Here is a 15683-nt window from a genome sequence, read left to right as displayed (position 1 = left end):
ACTGAATCTCCCATTACTATCTTCTAATTCCCACAGCTCCAGAAAGATGTCTTTATAAGTGTAATCAGTTCTTATTTTTCATTTCAGTTTTGTGTGTTTGTACAAGCAGTACACGTAAGCCTGTAGCTTAAAGATTTTTTTGCACAGTGATTCCATCTCCCCACTGTGGCAAAAAGTGCTGAACACTTATTGATTGTTTTCTGTGCATTGGTTTCACCTTTCTCCCCTGGTTTTCGTTAGGTTCTGAGCTCATGCCCAAAGCCCTCTCCACCAGGATAGTGGGAGGCATTTGGTGGTTTTTCACACTTATCATCATTTCTTCGTACACTGCTAACCTAGCCGCCTTTCTGACAGTGGAACGTATGGAATCCCCTATTGATTCTGCTGATGATTTGGCCAAGCAGACAAAGATAGAGTATGGAGCAGTTGAAGATGGAGCAACCATGACTTTCTTCAAGGTAAGATTTATATTCTGTTTGAAAAGATGCTATATCCCAATTGTGGGGGGAAAGTTTGTGCACCTTGTTGAGAAGCAACATGTATGATTCCCGCTGCTGTCAAAAGCAACTAAAAATCGCTTTTTTGAGGATATGCAAGGCAGTAAAGATGTCAATGCAAAATCTCTCATGGGTAACAACAGGTGATTTCTCTGATGATTTTCACTTAAAGAATTAAATTCCTAGCAGTGAAGTAGGTGAAGAAACTTGAGCAATTTGCTCAGACGGTTGTCCTATAGCCATGTATAAGAATGAGTTTTGTCAGATTAGAGTTATGTTATCAGTTCAATAGCATTGTACTTCATTGTAGTCTTTGTTCAAGCAACAGGACTACACTAAGAATATTAGTGGCTGGACTGAGAAAAACCTTTTGGACTTTGTATTTTTTCAGAAACTTTTGAATGAAACTCGAGGTCCATATAAAAATCTCAGATTCTTCCTGCTTTTCTATTCCTTTTAAGCTGTTATCAAGATAGTTCAATTTGAAATACAGTGAAATATGCTGCTGAATTAGAAATCTTCTTTAGCTTCATCAAGCATTTAAGTGGGCTTAAATTAGTGAGAAATATGCATGAAGGGGAGAAAGGATGGTTTCTTCTATATCCCTTTGTGTTTGATAGCGCAGAAGTGTCTTGGATCTCCCAAAGCGAGAGGTGTTTAAAATATTTGTCTGATCTTTGGTACATTTTGAAGACTTTTAGCTAGTATATTCTGGCTTTATGAGTTATTATGCTGTCACCTAAAGCTTTGCAGTGTCTGTCTAATTGGCATTTGCAATTAGACAAACTGAGGTCCAAGGTAACTTGTAAACTGGTGCAGAAATTGAAGAATGTGTGCTCAGCTCTTCTCATTTGATTAAGAGTCTACAAAATTTATTTAGGTATCAAGGCTAAATAATGAGTATTTAATCTTTTAACATTACAGCCAATCAAAGTGTACACAGAGTTTTAATTTTTAAAAATAATTTTAGGGCTTTCAGCTTCTGCTTGGAAATAAAAATCAAATCAATATCTTGGAATGTTTTAGGCTATTTAACTTATAGCATACATTGCGAAGGTTCTGAGTATTTTCCCCGGGATGCTTGTTGGAAACATAGCTGATGAAGTTAATAGATGTAACTAATCAACTAGAGGTCTCTTGATGTCAGAAAGTACATGAAGCAGTTAAAAGAAACAACATAGCTTAAAGTCTGCAGTTCTTAAAAGAGTCGATTCACCTCTCAGGACATAAAGAGGTAACACAAGTTATTTCCTGTGTTACCAGAAAACACTACAGGGCTTTAATTTCATTTTTGGCTGGCAGAAAATTTTGAACTTTTTCTGATTCAGATTCAAACTGTGGACTCTAAAATATTAGAAAGTAACTTTAAATTAGCAGTGTCTTTCCTTCTGGTTTCCAGAAGCACTTTTCTCTGTGTATTAACTTTTAGTTTTCCTTCCCCGCACCCTTAATTTTCTCTGTTATTCACTCTTTTTCCTTTTTTTGTATGTGCATAATCTGTGGGGGTTTTAAGTGCACAGAGACAATTTCTCTTTCTCTGGATGTTTTTGCCCTCTGCATATTAATATACTGCTCCCTTTTCTGCACATTTCTTTCTTTCTGCTCTCTTTCTTCTTCTGTTTCTATTTATCTAGATATATTTTGTGTTTATCTAGTGTATTTTATCCAGGAATTAGAGAGAGCTTACTTCTATTGAAACAGCAATTGCACATCCTGCTTAGAAGATTTTTGTTTGCGGTTGAAATAACTTAGACTTATGCACAACAGAGTTATGGTGTCAGTTCACATAGTTTGGTATAGTTTTGTAGTACATTAATGAGTTCTCCTTCACTATGAATAAAAAAGAGAAATCAGAACAATACACAGGATTTCTTTATTTTAAGCTGATTAGGGCAAATTAATGTTTATTCTTTTGAACAAACATATTTTCTGGGTTTTATATGCAAACCAATCATGGTTAGTAAGTGTTTTGTACACATGAAAATGCACTGATAGTTAAGAACTTCTGTTCCAGCTAGCATTCAAATGTTTTCAAATATTTTTCTGATGTTTACTATCTTATCTAGTAGTATGTAAATTAATTTGTATTATTTACCTAATGAAATGGATCCAAACTTAAGCATTAGAAGTCACTGCAACTGTAGTTGTAGTTCAGCCAATAAGTGAAAATCATGCTGAAAATGAAAAGTAAATGGAAACTATACAATCTCATTTGGTTCATTCAGTAACTTCCTGAAGTAACTTCCAGTTAGATGTTCAAGTATTCTTGATGTAAATGCTATTCACTAGAGCTACCTATGTAAGGAATACAATGGATTTAAATATATACTCCATGAAAGATAAAGCAAAACATTTGTACACAGACTATCTGTCATAGTATACTTTCTGGTAAAATTAGGTGTCTTCACCTAATGATGCCAAGTTATCAGAAAACAGAGTGCTGTTGTTCTGGTCAACATACTATGTCTGTATTTGTGTGTTTTCAAAATATATTTCTATTTTGTATAAGCAAATTGCTTCAGGAATGTAACTTCATTAAATGAAGAAAATGAAAATGTAAGAAAATATTTTAAAATAAGACTGTAAATGGAATTACCTTAAAACATACTACTAGAGTAGAACAGCTGATTGATACTACTACTAAAGAATAATATAAAAAGCACTTTAAACCAGGAAACTGATAAAGGAAGACAAAAACTCTCAGAAAAGTATCTTAAGTGCCAGAAGTGACACTAACTAGATGTAGATAGTACAGAAAAGTAAGATAGTATAGAAAAGGCAAGAGTTGTGTACATTTTCTGCATTGTGTTTAAATAACCAGGATAAATACATTTCTAATTCCTTCAGAATACTTCCTGTTTTATCAGTAAGTTAAAGGAGGGGTTTATATGATATATATTATATTCTCTGATACATAGACAAGTGAATATCAAGCAGGAAGTAACACTGCACTATTGTGTCCTGTTCTGGTGACCACACTTCAAAAATATGTTTAAAATTGGAAAGAGTTCATTAAAGGTGAATGAATGACTGTGGGTCTGGAAAAAAGCATTGCAGTTAGAGGCTATAGAACATTGGTTTGTTCAATCTGCTGAAGAGAAGGTTGAGAGGTGACTTGATCATGGCCTGTAAGTGCCTTAATGGAATGAGACTTTGGCAGCAGATGACTGTTTAATCTAGCAGAAAAAGTCATAATGATACCCAGTGTTTCAAAGCTGAAGTTAGCAAAAACAGACTAGAAATAAGGTGCATATTTTTACAAGTAAGATTCATTAATCAGTGGTACAACTTATCTAGGAGTCAGCTGAATGCATCCATCATGTGGCCACTGTAAGAAAAACAGATACAGCATAGCCCAAACATGTTACACTTTTAATAACATGTCTACTCAATGAAATACATAGCCTTTGTTACACAGGAACTCAGATTAGATTTTAGTAGTCCCCTCCTACTTCAAATATCTATGAAAGTATGAGTTCAGGGTGTCAGTGTGGGGTGTGGGCATTGCACAAAGATTACTAAGAGGATAAATTTATCATCTGTGCGTATGCTTTTCCTTAGCTATTTTGTCTCATTCTCATGAGAGTGCATTGAGTAAAACAGTGGCATTACATTACAACAAGAAATGAAGGCACCAGATGGTTTTCTAATGTTAAATGAAATTATCATATCTTGGTAGTAGTTATTAGTTCCAATCACAATGAGGCTCGGTAGCTACCCGTGAGACTGACAGTAATTTCTGCATCTATTATCTACATAGCGGTCCATTGAATGCTTTCTTAAAAAAACTTTGGAACCTGGCCAAAGCTGTGTGGTACTCAAACAGAAAAGGAATGTTTTTTGAAGGAGAACCTAAATGGGAATCAGACAAACTGACCGTTGGATTAAAACCTGCTAAAGTTAAAATCTTGGAGAGAACAAAGGATATATATTGAAAATGCTGCTACCCTTGTGAGTCAAACATCCCTGTAAAATAGCTTTGATAAAAAACGAAAATGTTGTCTTCAGCAGGTTATCAGGCCCTCCAGGTCATTGTATACCTTCTCATGGTTTGAGAAACATGACATTACAAATCCTTTTAGAAGCCAGAAAGTGAAGGAAATTTTCAATGCTGTCTTCTCTTAAAATCTACTTATCTAGTCTCAGCATGGAAAGGAAGTAATTTTATGAGTCTGTTACATGTCAGATGGATCTGGCGGGCCATTTCATTGGAAACAACAAAGAAAACCTTACTATTATCCAAGAATCAGAAGGAAAGAAACATGAAAGTAAATTCTAATCCATATCTGCTGCTAGGCTCGTAGTTTCCACTCCTGATAAGTGTTTTGGTGTTTCTCATATTGTGGAGTTTTTCTTAGTTATGAAGTTCTTCCTTTCTCTTGGCTGCTTTTATGACTATTGATAGTTTTCAGGTTTCAGAAGCTTGTATTCCTTGCTGTTTGGAATAAGATAAAAAGCATTTATTTTTTCCATTGCCTCTGATTTCTGTGGTCTCTCAGTCTGTTTCCTAAAATCTCAATGTCTGTTTTCTTGCTGAATGACAGCTCTGAAATTGAGAACAATGTTAATTGTACCCTGTTTCTATTTGTACCACATTTCTTCATCCTCACACACAAAGAAACTATTACAGCACATATTCTTAAATGTGATCTACAATGTTTTTTCCTTTTTGTGAAGGTGTTGTGTATTTCTGTTTTTCTCATAATTTTTCATATCTGTATCTTTCAATGTCAGATTTTTTTTTCTCCTGTTTTTGTACAGTACCGTGCCCAGTGAATTTTTCTCAGTTATGGTTACTAGACATTTGCATACAAAATAGTAAAAAACAAAGTAATTTTTCATTCTTTAATAGCAGTAGATTAGTGTCATTACTTCTGTATCATGAATTAAGCTCGCTGTGAGAGTAGTATATTTTATACCCTTGTTTTGTTGATAACAAAGCTGAAGCACTAAAAGGGAATGTATCTTTTTCAAGTTCACTTGGTAAAAGGCAGATAGGGGACTAATTCAGGGAAGCTGACACACAGCTTAGAATTATCTGATAGGCTAGTCTATTTATCATTTACATTTCCAGTTTCTTTCCTTTTCTTCCTTAGGACTCATTTTTATACTCCAGCTCTACTTTTCAACAATATCTTCCATTTCTCCCCTCACTACTTTTTCACCACAAAAATCCAAGCTGCTGACCCTTTTAGTCCCCTGTTGTCCTGTTCTCACCCCCACCCCCATCCCCTGCTTTTTACCCTAGACATTTTATTACCACCTCCCTCAGGAAATTTTGGGTGCCAAGAATTCAGTGCTTAGTGTCTATCTTGCTCTTCCAAATTCTCAGCCTATTGTTAAAGGAAATAGCATGAAGGTCTACATATACATTGCAAAATCTTAGAAATAGTCCTTTAAGGCTGAAAGAAGGAGTTGTAGGGGAATGTTCCCACCGCGTGCACTTGAAGTACAAATGACAAATCCCCTAACATAAATGAAAGAATAGCAGCACGAATAAGGATATGAATGCCATTCATTTATTATGAGTGGTGGTGGCATTGGCATGCATAAAGCCAGTATAACTGCAATGGGTTTTTCAAACCTGGGTCTGAACATTGTAACAGACAAATGACATTTATCTGTTCAGCAAATAAGTATGCAAGTACAAGGATATGAACATATACTCACACAGAACCTTTATCTGAATGCTGCAAATAAAGCATTCTGAAGTTTAGAAGTGCATGTCAATTACTTGGTTGAATTGTTCCAAGTGAAAGGTGAAAGAAACACCATTTCTGAGGTTCTCAAATATCCACTGACTCACAGTGACTAATGGAAAACAATTTTTTGGGTCCCAGCCTCTGTGTGCTGATCTGGATAATGCTTAAAAAATAATTGGTAGCAGATACCACAAATACATGTTGAGTTTGCTTTAAAATTATTTCACTTTATAGATAAGTTGCATTTGAATGTAACAAATACAGACTTGTTCTTATGCATAAAAACACGTGGCACTTCTGATTAAAAAGGGAATTGCATATAAATACTATATAATCTTTTATTTTCTTTTTTTTTTTCTTTTCTTTTTTTTTTCTTTTCTTTTCTTTTCTTTTCTTTTCTTTTCTTTTCTTTTCTTTTCTTTTCTTTTCTTTTCTTTTCTTTTCTTTTCTTTTCTTTTCTTTTCTTTTCTTTTCTTTTCTTTTCTTTTCTTTTCTTTTCTTTTCTTTTCTTTTCTTCATGATGGTTTGGGTCTATCTGCTTTGCACACATACAGTTGAAATGCATTGGTTCGTTTTTCCCATGATTTTTCCCTCTTTGCAGGAACAACTACTCAGTTAACCACTGAATGTACAAAAAAAAAAAAAGCCAGCAGAGTTGCAAACCTGTAAAGCAAGGTCTGTGGTCACTCTGTAGACTTGTAAGAACTAAATCTGCAATGACACAGGCTGTGAGAATGAGACACAAGCTTTGTCCAGAGACCTCAAAACACCTCTGCCTCACTGAGTTCTACTTATTTCTTTAAAAGATCAAGGAAGCTAGGTAGAGATAGGTAGGTTAGATGATGCATTAACACAGAGTATAAGAGCAGCAGTGCATTTGAATTCTAAATAGAAGAATTTCAGATACATTTAGTACCATTAAGTTCTTTGAGGTGACCTGTCTTTCTTGCAAATCTGAGGGCAGAAAGCAGAACTAATTCACATAAAGGGCCTCATTCCAACCAACCCTCTAGGTACTGGGACAAAGTGACTGAAATGATTTCAGGCTGTCTTGATCCTTCCCTCTTCTCTGGGCTTGTCAGAGCTATTACTGTTGCTGCAGTGTATAAGAGCATATGTTTGGCTGCTTGTTGCATCTCAGTGCTGAAGTATGAATCTAGAAATAGATGGAAAATGTAGAAATCCACTACCTTTCCACCCTTGCCTTTGTCCATGCCCATGCCTTCTCCCTTCCCTTTCCCCATTCCCCACTCCTTTTTCCTTATACTCTGTTCGTCCATTATGGGCTGAATAAAATGAACACAAGAACTAGACAACTTTTCATTTCTGCAAAGACTTATACTGCATTATGCCATATATCCAGATAGTAAGCACTCTGAATAAGCTGTTGGGTAATATGTGGTATTCATGAATAATTATGCTCCAAAATCATAGGATTCATATTTATCATTTACACCTGTCTCCAGCTACAGCTCTTAGAAACATGAAACATGTACAAATGCTTTTCAGGGTCCTCTCAAAGAAATATACATAATATTCTAGTGAAAAGATTAGTTATTCACAATAATTAAAATACTGAACTAAATATTTAACATATGAATTGCATCCCTGCTAGTTATTTTTGAAAGAAAGTCAAAGTGAGACATCATAATTAAATTAAAAGTTGGCATTAGGAAAAGTCTTCTTTGTCTTTGGATCAATTAATATTTTCCACATCTTAATATCTGCCTTCCCCCAAATATTCATAGTGGAAAAATTTTCATGCTGATCTCCCCACAGAACTCTCAGGTAACTTATGTAACTTATGTTCCCATCTGGCTATTTCCATTAAGTATTTCTCATTGTGAATGCAATGTAGAGCTAAAATGAACATACCAGCAAGAAGCTGACACTTGATATTTTTCAAAATTGCATCTGGCAACAATATTCATTAATTAATGCACATGCATTAATCATCTGTACTGTACATACATGATAGAGTTTGTCTGAATAAAGGTGGTTTTTTTCAGTGTATAAGGTGTGGTAAAATAAAGCAAGATATAACTGCCATTTGGGTAGAATTATAGGATACCAGAAATCAGAGCCCAGAGGGGGAAAAAAATTGCCAATAACTGTACATTTTTCAATGTTTAAAGTCAAGCCTGATATACAGATGTTGTACAGACAACACTTTGAGTCCTAAATTGTGTCAGGATTTTTTACAGGCAAAACACAAGAATTTCTACCAAACATTAGCTGATTCAGAGCAATATTATAATCTAGATACTTGAAAAATCATTTTGTAATTAAGAGAAACACATTCTGTCTTTTATTTTGGAGCATATATAGGGATGGCACTGAAAACAGGAAAAGGAGGGGCTTTTTCCTTTCAAGTCAGATGGAGTTTGATCACTACTAATCACTGCAAATTGCTTCTGGTAGTATCTCTCAATAGCTTTCTTCTTTTGTTGCTTTGGAATCAACTTAAGCCAGTCCAACTGTGAGTAGTCCAACCTCTTCTCTTGCCTTCAGTCTCAAGCTCTGTTGTCTCTACACGTCACAGGGCTGTGGCAAGCGTCAGTCCAGATTTCTGATCCAGCTGAAAAAGAATTCTTTTTTTGTTCTTGCATGTTTACTTTTCAGTTGTGAAGAAAGCTGATCTGTCTGCTAGAAAGCTAGAACTTATGTGAGTGTAGCGGAGGGTGTCTGCTTCCCACGCAGGGCAATCTTATATGACCCTGCTAACTGTGAAAGCCACTGGGAAACCACAGCCTTTGGGAAGTGGGTTCTGTTGCCTATGGATTTGGAGGTGTGAGGATGGGAAAATCAATTGCAATGTAGTTGCAGATACTTCCAGAATGTATGCTGTCCTTATGTATTGTAGGTTTTGTCGTGACTAGTATGCCCTTTTGATTCCTTTCCCTCATGTGAGCTTAACTTTCTGACCTCCACAGGGCCTGTAATGGCACTGCTGACAGGATCAGTCATGAAAGAATGACTGAACTTTGGGTTCTGATCACAGGTTTGGTTGCAAGGCTTTTTCCTCAAAAATGCATAACCTAATTGCTATCTAGCCTTATCACCTTTCTCTTCTTCTCTTGCTGCTTTCCCTCAGGAGGCAGGGCAAGAACACTTTCCTTTTCTCTCTTCAGATTTTCTCTTTTTATGTCTGTCTTTAGATCATGAGCAAGGTGAGAAAGCGAACTGAACTAGATCATAGAGAATCCTGCAGCTGCAAACAGCATTCTATATGAAAGATACATTTCAGAGTTAGGGTTTGTTTAGGAAATTCAGAGTACATCTAAATAATTTTAACTATCAGAGTCTGAAAAAATAATATCTTGCTCATCAAAGCAAATAGAGCTATGATCAGCCAGTTCTTTATGACTGGAGTAGTCTCCTGATCGGATGATTATCTGCCCATGAATACATTGGGCAAAGGATAAGCAATATATTTCTTAACATTTTGTCATTTGTTCGGATATGGCATGTGATCTTTCAGTATACTCATCAATGTATTGTATAGGAAATTATAGGAGGTTATCTTTTTGTGCATCTTAAGAGCTAAGACAGTCACTCATAATAATGGTGACGATCATAAATAATTTGTTATTTTACACTGGATTTGACTAAAGCTCTCACAATATATGTTTAAATGTAACTGGCAACTAAAATCCAGATAAGTTAATATATGAATCCTGTTGTGACTTGTGATTTGAGGGAAGCATGAGAGCTTGTATTATTTTAATATATACTATTAGTAAACTATTATTTCTAGCTGGAAACTAGGCACTGTGAAAATTAACGAAGGATGTAGTATTGCTTACCTGAAAATATTTGTATTTGAGTAGTCTGTCTTTGCATTTGAGAACTGAAATCAGCTCTGCCTCAATGAGCTATAAAATACAGCAAGTATCATAAAGGCCTTTGAAGACTTGACTTTTCTGGTCTTTTTTTGAAGAACTCTTACTTCCTTGTGCAACAGAAGGACAGTGGTAGGATAGAAACTGTTCTCTTCCTCTTTCTGCTGCTCTTACCATCTTTCTGTTTCTCTGTCTTTCATTTTTTATTTTTTGATACAAAACATTTTCCTTCCTTGACTTACAAGGAATCTTCCAAAACTCTTAAGAAGCTTCTATATGACATGTCTGATAGAAGTTTCATGTACTCTTTCATACATTTCCACTTTCTGAAAAAGGAAGACACAACCTTAAAGGAACTTTCTGTGAAAAAGGAAGACTAGCACCAAATATTTCTGTGATTTGTTGGGAAGGCTGCCCTGCTGTTCTTTTACTCTTTTACCTTATCTGCAAAAGAAGTTGTGAAAATAGTTTCTTTGATGTTAGAACTTCTATCTAAGGTTATCCAGGTAGTTATAGTTCAAGTATATTTTTATTCAGGTTGAACTGCTGAGGAATTTACTTGAGTTGAACAAAATCAACACTTTGGTTCCTTAATTTATTTTATGGATAGACTTAGTATTTCTGATGCAGCTTTTGTCCCTGAAGTACAGAGACCCTGAGCATAGTTCATATTACAGATGTGCAATCCAACAATGGTATTCTAGTCAGGGGTTTGGCTACCCATGAAATCAGAAGTTACCAGAGGAAACACTGAAATTTCAGTTATAAATTCCTATTCTAGTCACAGGTGCCTCATAGAAGAAATGTCTCTTCTGAAATTAAGTTTTTTGTTGTTTGGTTTGGTTTGTGGCTTTTTGGTGTTTTTTTTTTTTTTTTTGTTTGTTTTTTTTTTTTTTTTTTTGTAGAGCCTGTTCATAATGAAGATTTGGCTGTCTCAGTGGCTGTCTTTTCAAATCATGTTATCAAAGATGAAAGGAGGATTGAAAGGAAACTATAAGGCTCATCTCATAAGCAGTATTGAAGCCATTATTTGTTTTACTTTCTCATTTAGCTAATAATGGATTTATGGATTTCTTTCCAAGATAGAGCTTGATTTTTAAATACTCCAAATAAATTTCTTAACACTACCCCAAAACATTAAGACTCTTGGTCTTAATCTTCAGGTCTTCAATTTTCCTTTCAGAAATATAGAATTGCTTTGACAAGTTGAATCGCTAACTTTTAGTGGAATAAATCTAACAACAAAACCACCAGAACTGATAAATATTGCAGTTTTAATATTGTGTGATTTGAGATTGTTTTTGTTATTTTAAAATTTGTTGACATATGATGGAAATAAGTCATTAAAAGCCTTCCATTACTATTTATTTGTCATTTTTAATACTTTATTTTTTTACACTTTATTGTGTTACACAAACTCTATTTTAATATTATTAACTTCATAGGTAAAATGTGTAGCAAGAGCAATTTATTATTCTTTCATAAATATAAGAATTGTGAAACAAAGCATGGCATCCCTAAATTGATAATGAGGAAAATGAGGAATAGGCTGTATTCCTGAAGTTTCTCAAAATGCATAGAGTAGGATTGTACTAACAATAAGTTGGTAAATTGTAAATTTACCAATAGATTGGTAAATTGGTGGGCTGGTGAAAGAATCTCAACTAGTGAATGAGAGAAATAGGAAGACATAATAAGATCCTGTGTTTTGGTCTCAAAGCTGGAAAACAGGTGCCTCCAGATGATTTTTTTTGCTAGGATAGTTTTTGAAACATATAGGGCAGGTTTGTTCTCATCCCAAATGTAGATACCTGCTTTCTTCTCAAGCAGTTATCTACTTGCCTTTCATTGGCACTGGAAAGAAACTGAAAGGCACAGAAAGCAGTTCTTCCATACTGCCCTAAGTAACTGTCCTAGAAGGGCAATGTTCTCCAAAGCTGAAGAACTTCTCCCATTGACTGTGGAGAAGCTTAAATTAGTACCTTGGTCTACATGCTTAACGTGTAGGTGATTATAAGTATGTAAGATAGATCTTATAAAATTTCTGGTCACAGCACTAGGCAACTTTCATGTATGTATAAACTGCAGTATGAATGTAGGGAGAGGCTGTGATTAAAATCTATGTATGCAAATTAATTAATTTTACAAAGAATAATATGAATAATTCTAATTCTAATAATAAAGCTGACTTAACTAGAGCTGTGGGGATATTTGTGTTAATTTAGATTATTGGTTTAACAGCCTGTGAACAGGTTTTTATTTCTTACATGTTGGCACTTAAATGGACACAAAAAAAATAAGAGAAAAATCTCTTTCAAATCATAGAAAACATTCACATTTTGGCTTACAATTGGAGTTGGACTATGGCCCAAATTCTGGTCTGTTTTTGTAAACATCATATTTTGAAAGATTGGCCTGGTCATAATGAGTGTTCCTAAAAGTAAGCCAGTGATTGCAAAAGCCTATCTTTCTAAGACAAAAAGTGAAAATAAAAAGTAATAAACACAGTCCACTGTTTTGCTTTGCTCATGTGATTCCATATGTTTGATCATATTAAAGGTTGAGTACATTTATCCTCCACCAACAGGACAGATGTTGCAGTGTCATCTGCTGTATAGCTTGTCATTTTTTATTACATTTATGAGTCCAATTAGGTTTTTTTATTGAATTAGGGAGACAGGTGCAAGCTTTTGATCTGTGCACAAATAATATATTTGCATTGTTTGCATATTTTGTTGGAAGTGTATTGTAATCTTGACAAATTCTATGCCAGAATTTTCATGGAAACTTTAAATTGAAGGGTACAGTTTGAATAGGATCAACTGCATTATTAAGGTTTAGTAGGTGTCAATCAAGAAATGATGAAAAATCTGAGGGTATGTACAGATTATAATTTCTGAAAACAAGTCAAGCTCCAAACATTTTTATATTGTCATTCTCTAAGTTAGTATTTGGATATCCAGAATTGTGGTATGGTTTAATTTACAATGGTTAGAGCAACTCTTGATACATTTAGAGGAAAGAGACTGTCTTTTCAAGTACTTTGCTTGTTTTTCCTGCATTACAAAAGAACAGCAAGAATAAGGAAGCAAAAGAATTGGCATAGTAATTTTTTAGAGCATGGAATCACCTTTAAGCCTGAAGATGACAACACTACAGTTATTGATTCCTTTCATTATTATGAAATTATACAATTATAAAGAAATTATACAATTTTTTAAATTGTATAACCAAGTTCTATTCACGTCTGGGTTTCTGCATGCATATAAAAGATTAATAGACTGACACAGCAAAGTTAACAACCTTGTTTACAGGAAAAATAAAATTACAGGAAAAAAATATAGAACAAACTATACACTCTAATAGATTCTGAATTATTAATTCTCTTTAGAAAATTTTATTTTTCTGCACTTTTGGGCTCCTTGGTTAGAAGATAAAACAGAGACAAAATTATTAAAGTTAAAATGGAATAGGATAGCAAAGGGTAGGGTAGGACAGGATAGGACAGGACAGGATAGGACAGGACAGGATAGGACAGGATAGGATAGGACAGGATAGGATAGGATAGGATAGGATAGGATAGGATAGGACAGGACATTTCAGCCGGAAGGGACTTACAACAACCATCTAGTCCAACTGCCTGACCACTTCAGGGCTGACTAAAAGTTAAAAGCAAATTATTAAGGGCATTGCACAAATGCTTCTTAAACACTGAAAAACTTGAGGCATTGACCACCTCTCCAGGAAGCCTGTTCCACTGTTTGAAAGTTACCTTAAAAATTATTGTTAAAAAATCATGATTTCTGACCCAACATTTTGAAGTAAGAATTTTGACATAGGTTGTTTAGAGACTAAAGTAAAATATATGAAGAAATGTTAATTGGAGAGTAATTTAAAATACACACAGAATTCTTAGATCATTTCAAGTATATTGTTCCAAATGCATTATATGTTTCTGCCTTATACATTTTCAGGCAATTTTTAAAGTAGTAAATAAAACAAATCAGGACCATTTTTAAAGTCAAGATCACTGGGCTAAATTCTCTTTTCCATAAAAATTATGGGATCAGGCAAACCCACCCTATTAGGAACAATCTTTGGTATGCACTTGACATCTCATGAGCTGTTATTGTTGGGGTTTTTTGTCTTGCTCCCAAACCAATTTCTTTTTTTTCCCTTTTTTTTTTTCTTTCTTTTTTCTCCCCTTAGTTGTGCTGGTTCAGCTTAAAGCAAATTATTTCTATACCCTGAATATCCTAAAATGGAGCTATATCCTTCTTGTATTTCCTTTCTATGCTTCTTTCATAAATAATTCCCATTGCTTTCTGTAGGTATTAGGTGTTTCAATACCTTTGTGAATCTAGGTTTAAAGACATACAACGGAGAAAAAAAAGAAACAAAACCAACTAAACAAACAAAAAAAGAGCTTGTTCCAAGACCACACAGAACAAATTGTGGTCATTAAAGCTGAAAGACTGAATTTTTGCCACAACAACAAAAAAAAAAAAAAAAAAAAAGAGTTATATGTTACAAATGTTACATATCTAGAGGCTTGGACTAGAGGAAAACTGAAGTAAATAAAACACCAGTGGTTTAATAGTTTCAGTTTGTTTGAAACCAAATTGTTATATTTGATATTTAATTTAAACATGTAGTGCTTTTCTTTCCATCACGCTGGTGTTTCCCACAGCATTTAAATAAGGAGTATTAGATAACTGATATTATTTACCATTGTAATTTCAAATGAAATATTTTGTTAGTGTAATATCTGTCAAGAAGAAATTATTTCATTTTACTTGAAAAAAGAATCTTTGATGTCTTTGTAATCAAGGACAGCAAAACAAACATACTGTTTGTTCTGATATTCTCTAATGTGCATTACTGATTTGTAAATATATGTTTGGAACATATTTTAAGTGATGACTAATTTCAAGCTTATTTCCATAGTGAACACCATGTATTTTGAGATGGATATTTTAAGTGGGACCCAGAATGACTCCTCATTTGCTTAAAAAATTCAAACCCAGATCTACTTTGCATAATTTTACATAGGCAATGGTTCAGTATAAAACAAACACTCCTTTTCTCCACATACACACATATAAATGATGACTACATGTTTGTCTGCATAATTTGCACACAGTGTTTCCCCTGAAGGTATAGGAAACACACTGCTATTTTACTGCACTCCTTTTGTTGAAGAGGAAGTGGTGTCATTGAATAGAATTGCCTCATCAGACACTCTACAGAAGTGCCAAGTTGTAGCGATCAATAGGGAAATAGCAGATGTGAAGGTTACTTGGCATCAAAGAATGTGAGTGGAAGACTTTCCTATGGGAAAGTGCTTCATTACACTTCATCTGTACTAAGAATATCGGTTCTATCAAGCTTTCAAAAATTAGAATATGATGGCTTTCCTGACTCCAGCTCTGAAAGAATCACTTTAACAACAATTAAAAATTTAGATAGATATCTACCTGGATAATTGCATAAAGTGGTTAGGATTTTATTAATTTTAAATTGGAATGCTGCAATTCCTTCTCTCTTTGAAGAAAGCAGATCCAGCACTACTGTGGGACAAGAATTGGCTCCCTGGTTGATCACTATACTGTAGATGAGTGTAAATGCTGCTTTTGGAGCAT

The 15683-nt window shown here is 34.4% G+C and overlaps 1 protein-coding gene across 4 annotated transcripts in view; it reads left to right on the top strand.

Moving 5' to 3' along the window:
• The window catches only part of GRIK2 (glutamate ionotropic receptor kainate type subunit 2), a 454658-nt gene that overhangs the window by 343168 nt on the left and 95807 nt on the right, over positions 1–15683 (top strand). For 3 of the 4 annotated variants that reach the window (XM_080390031.1, XM_080390030.1, XM_080390032.1), the window contains one exon: positions 241–458. In XM_080390031.1, the coding sequence (XP_080246157.1) occupies positions 241–458 (218 nt within the window). The remainder of the gene's footprint in view (positions 1–240; positions 459–15683) is intronic. The other variant, XM_080390033.1, reaches the window with a different exon arrangement.

The sequence above is a fragment of the Falco punctatus genome (assembly GCF_963210335.1).
Source record: "Falco punctatus genome assembly, chromosome: 5".
NCBI classification, from domain to species: domain Eukaryota; kingdom Metazoa; phylum Chordata; class Aves; order Falconiformes; family Falconidae; genus Falco; species Falco punctatus.
The sequence above is the reverse complement of the archived record's forward strand: the minus strand, read 5'-3'. Positions and strand labels throughout refer to the sequence as shown.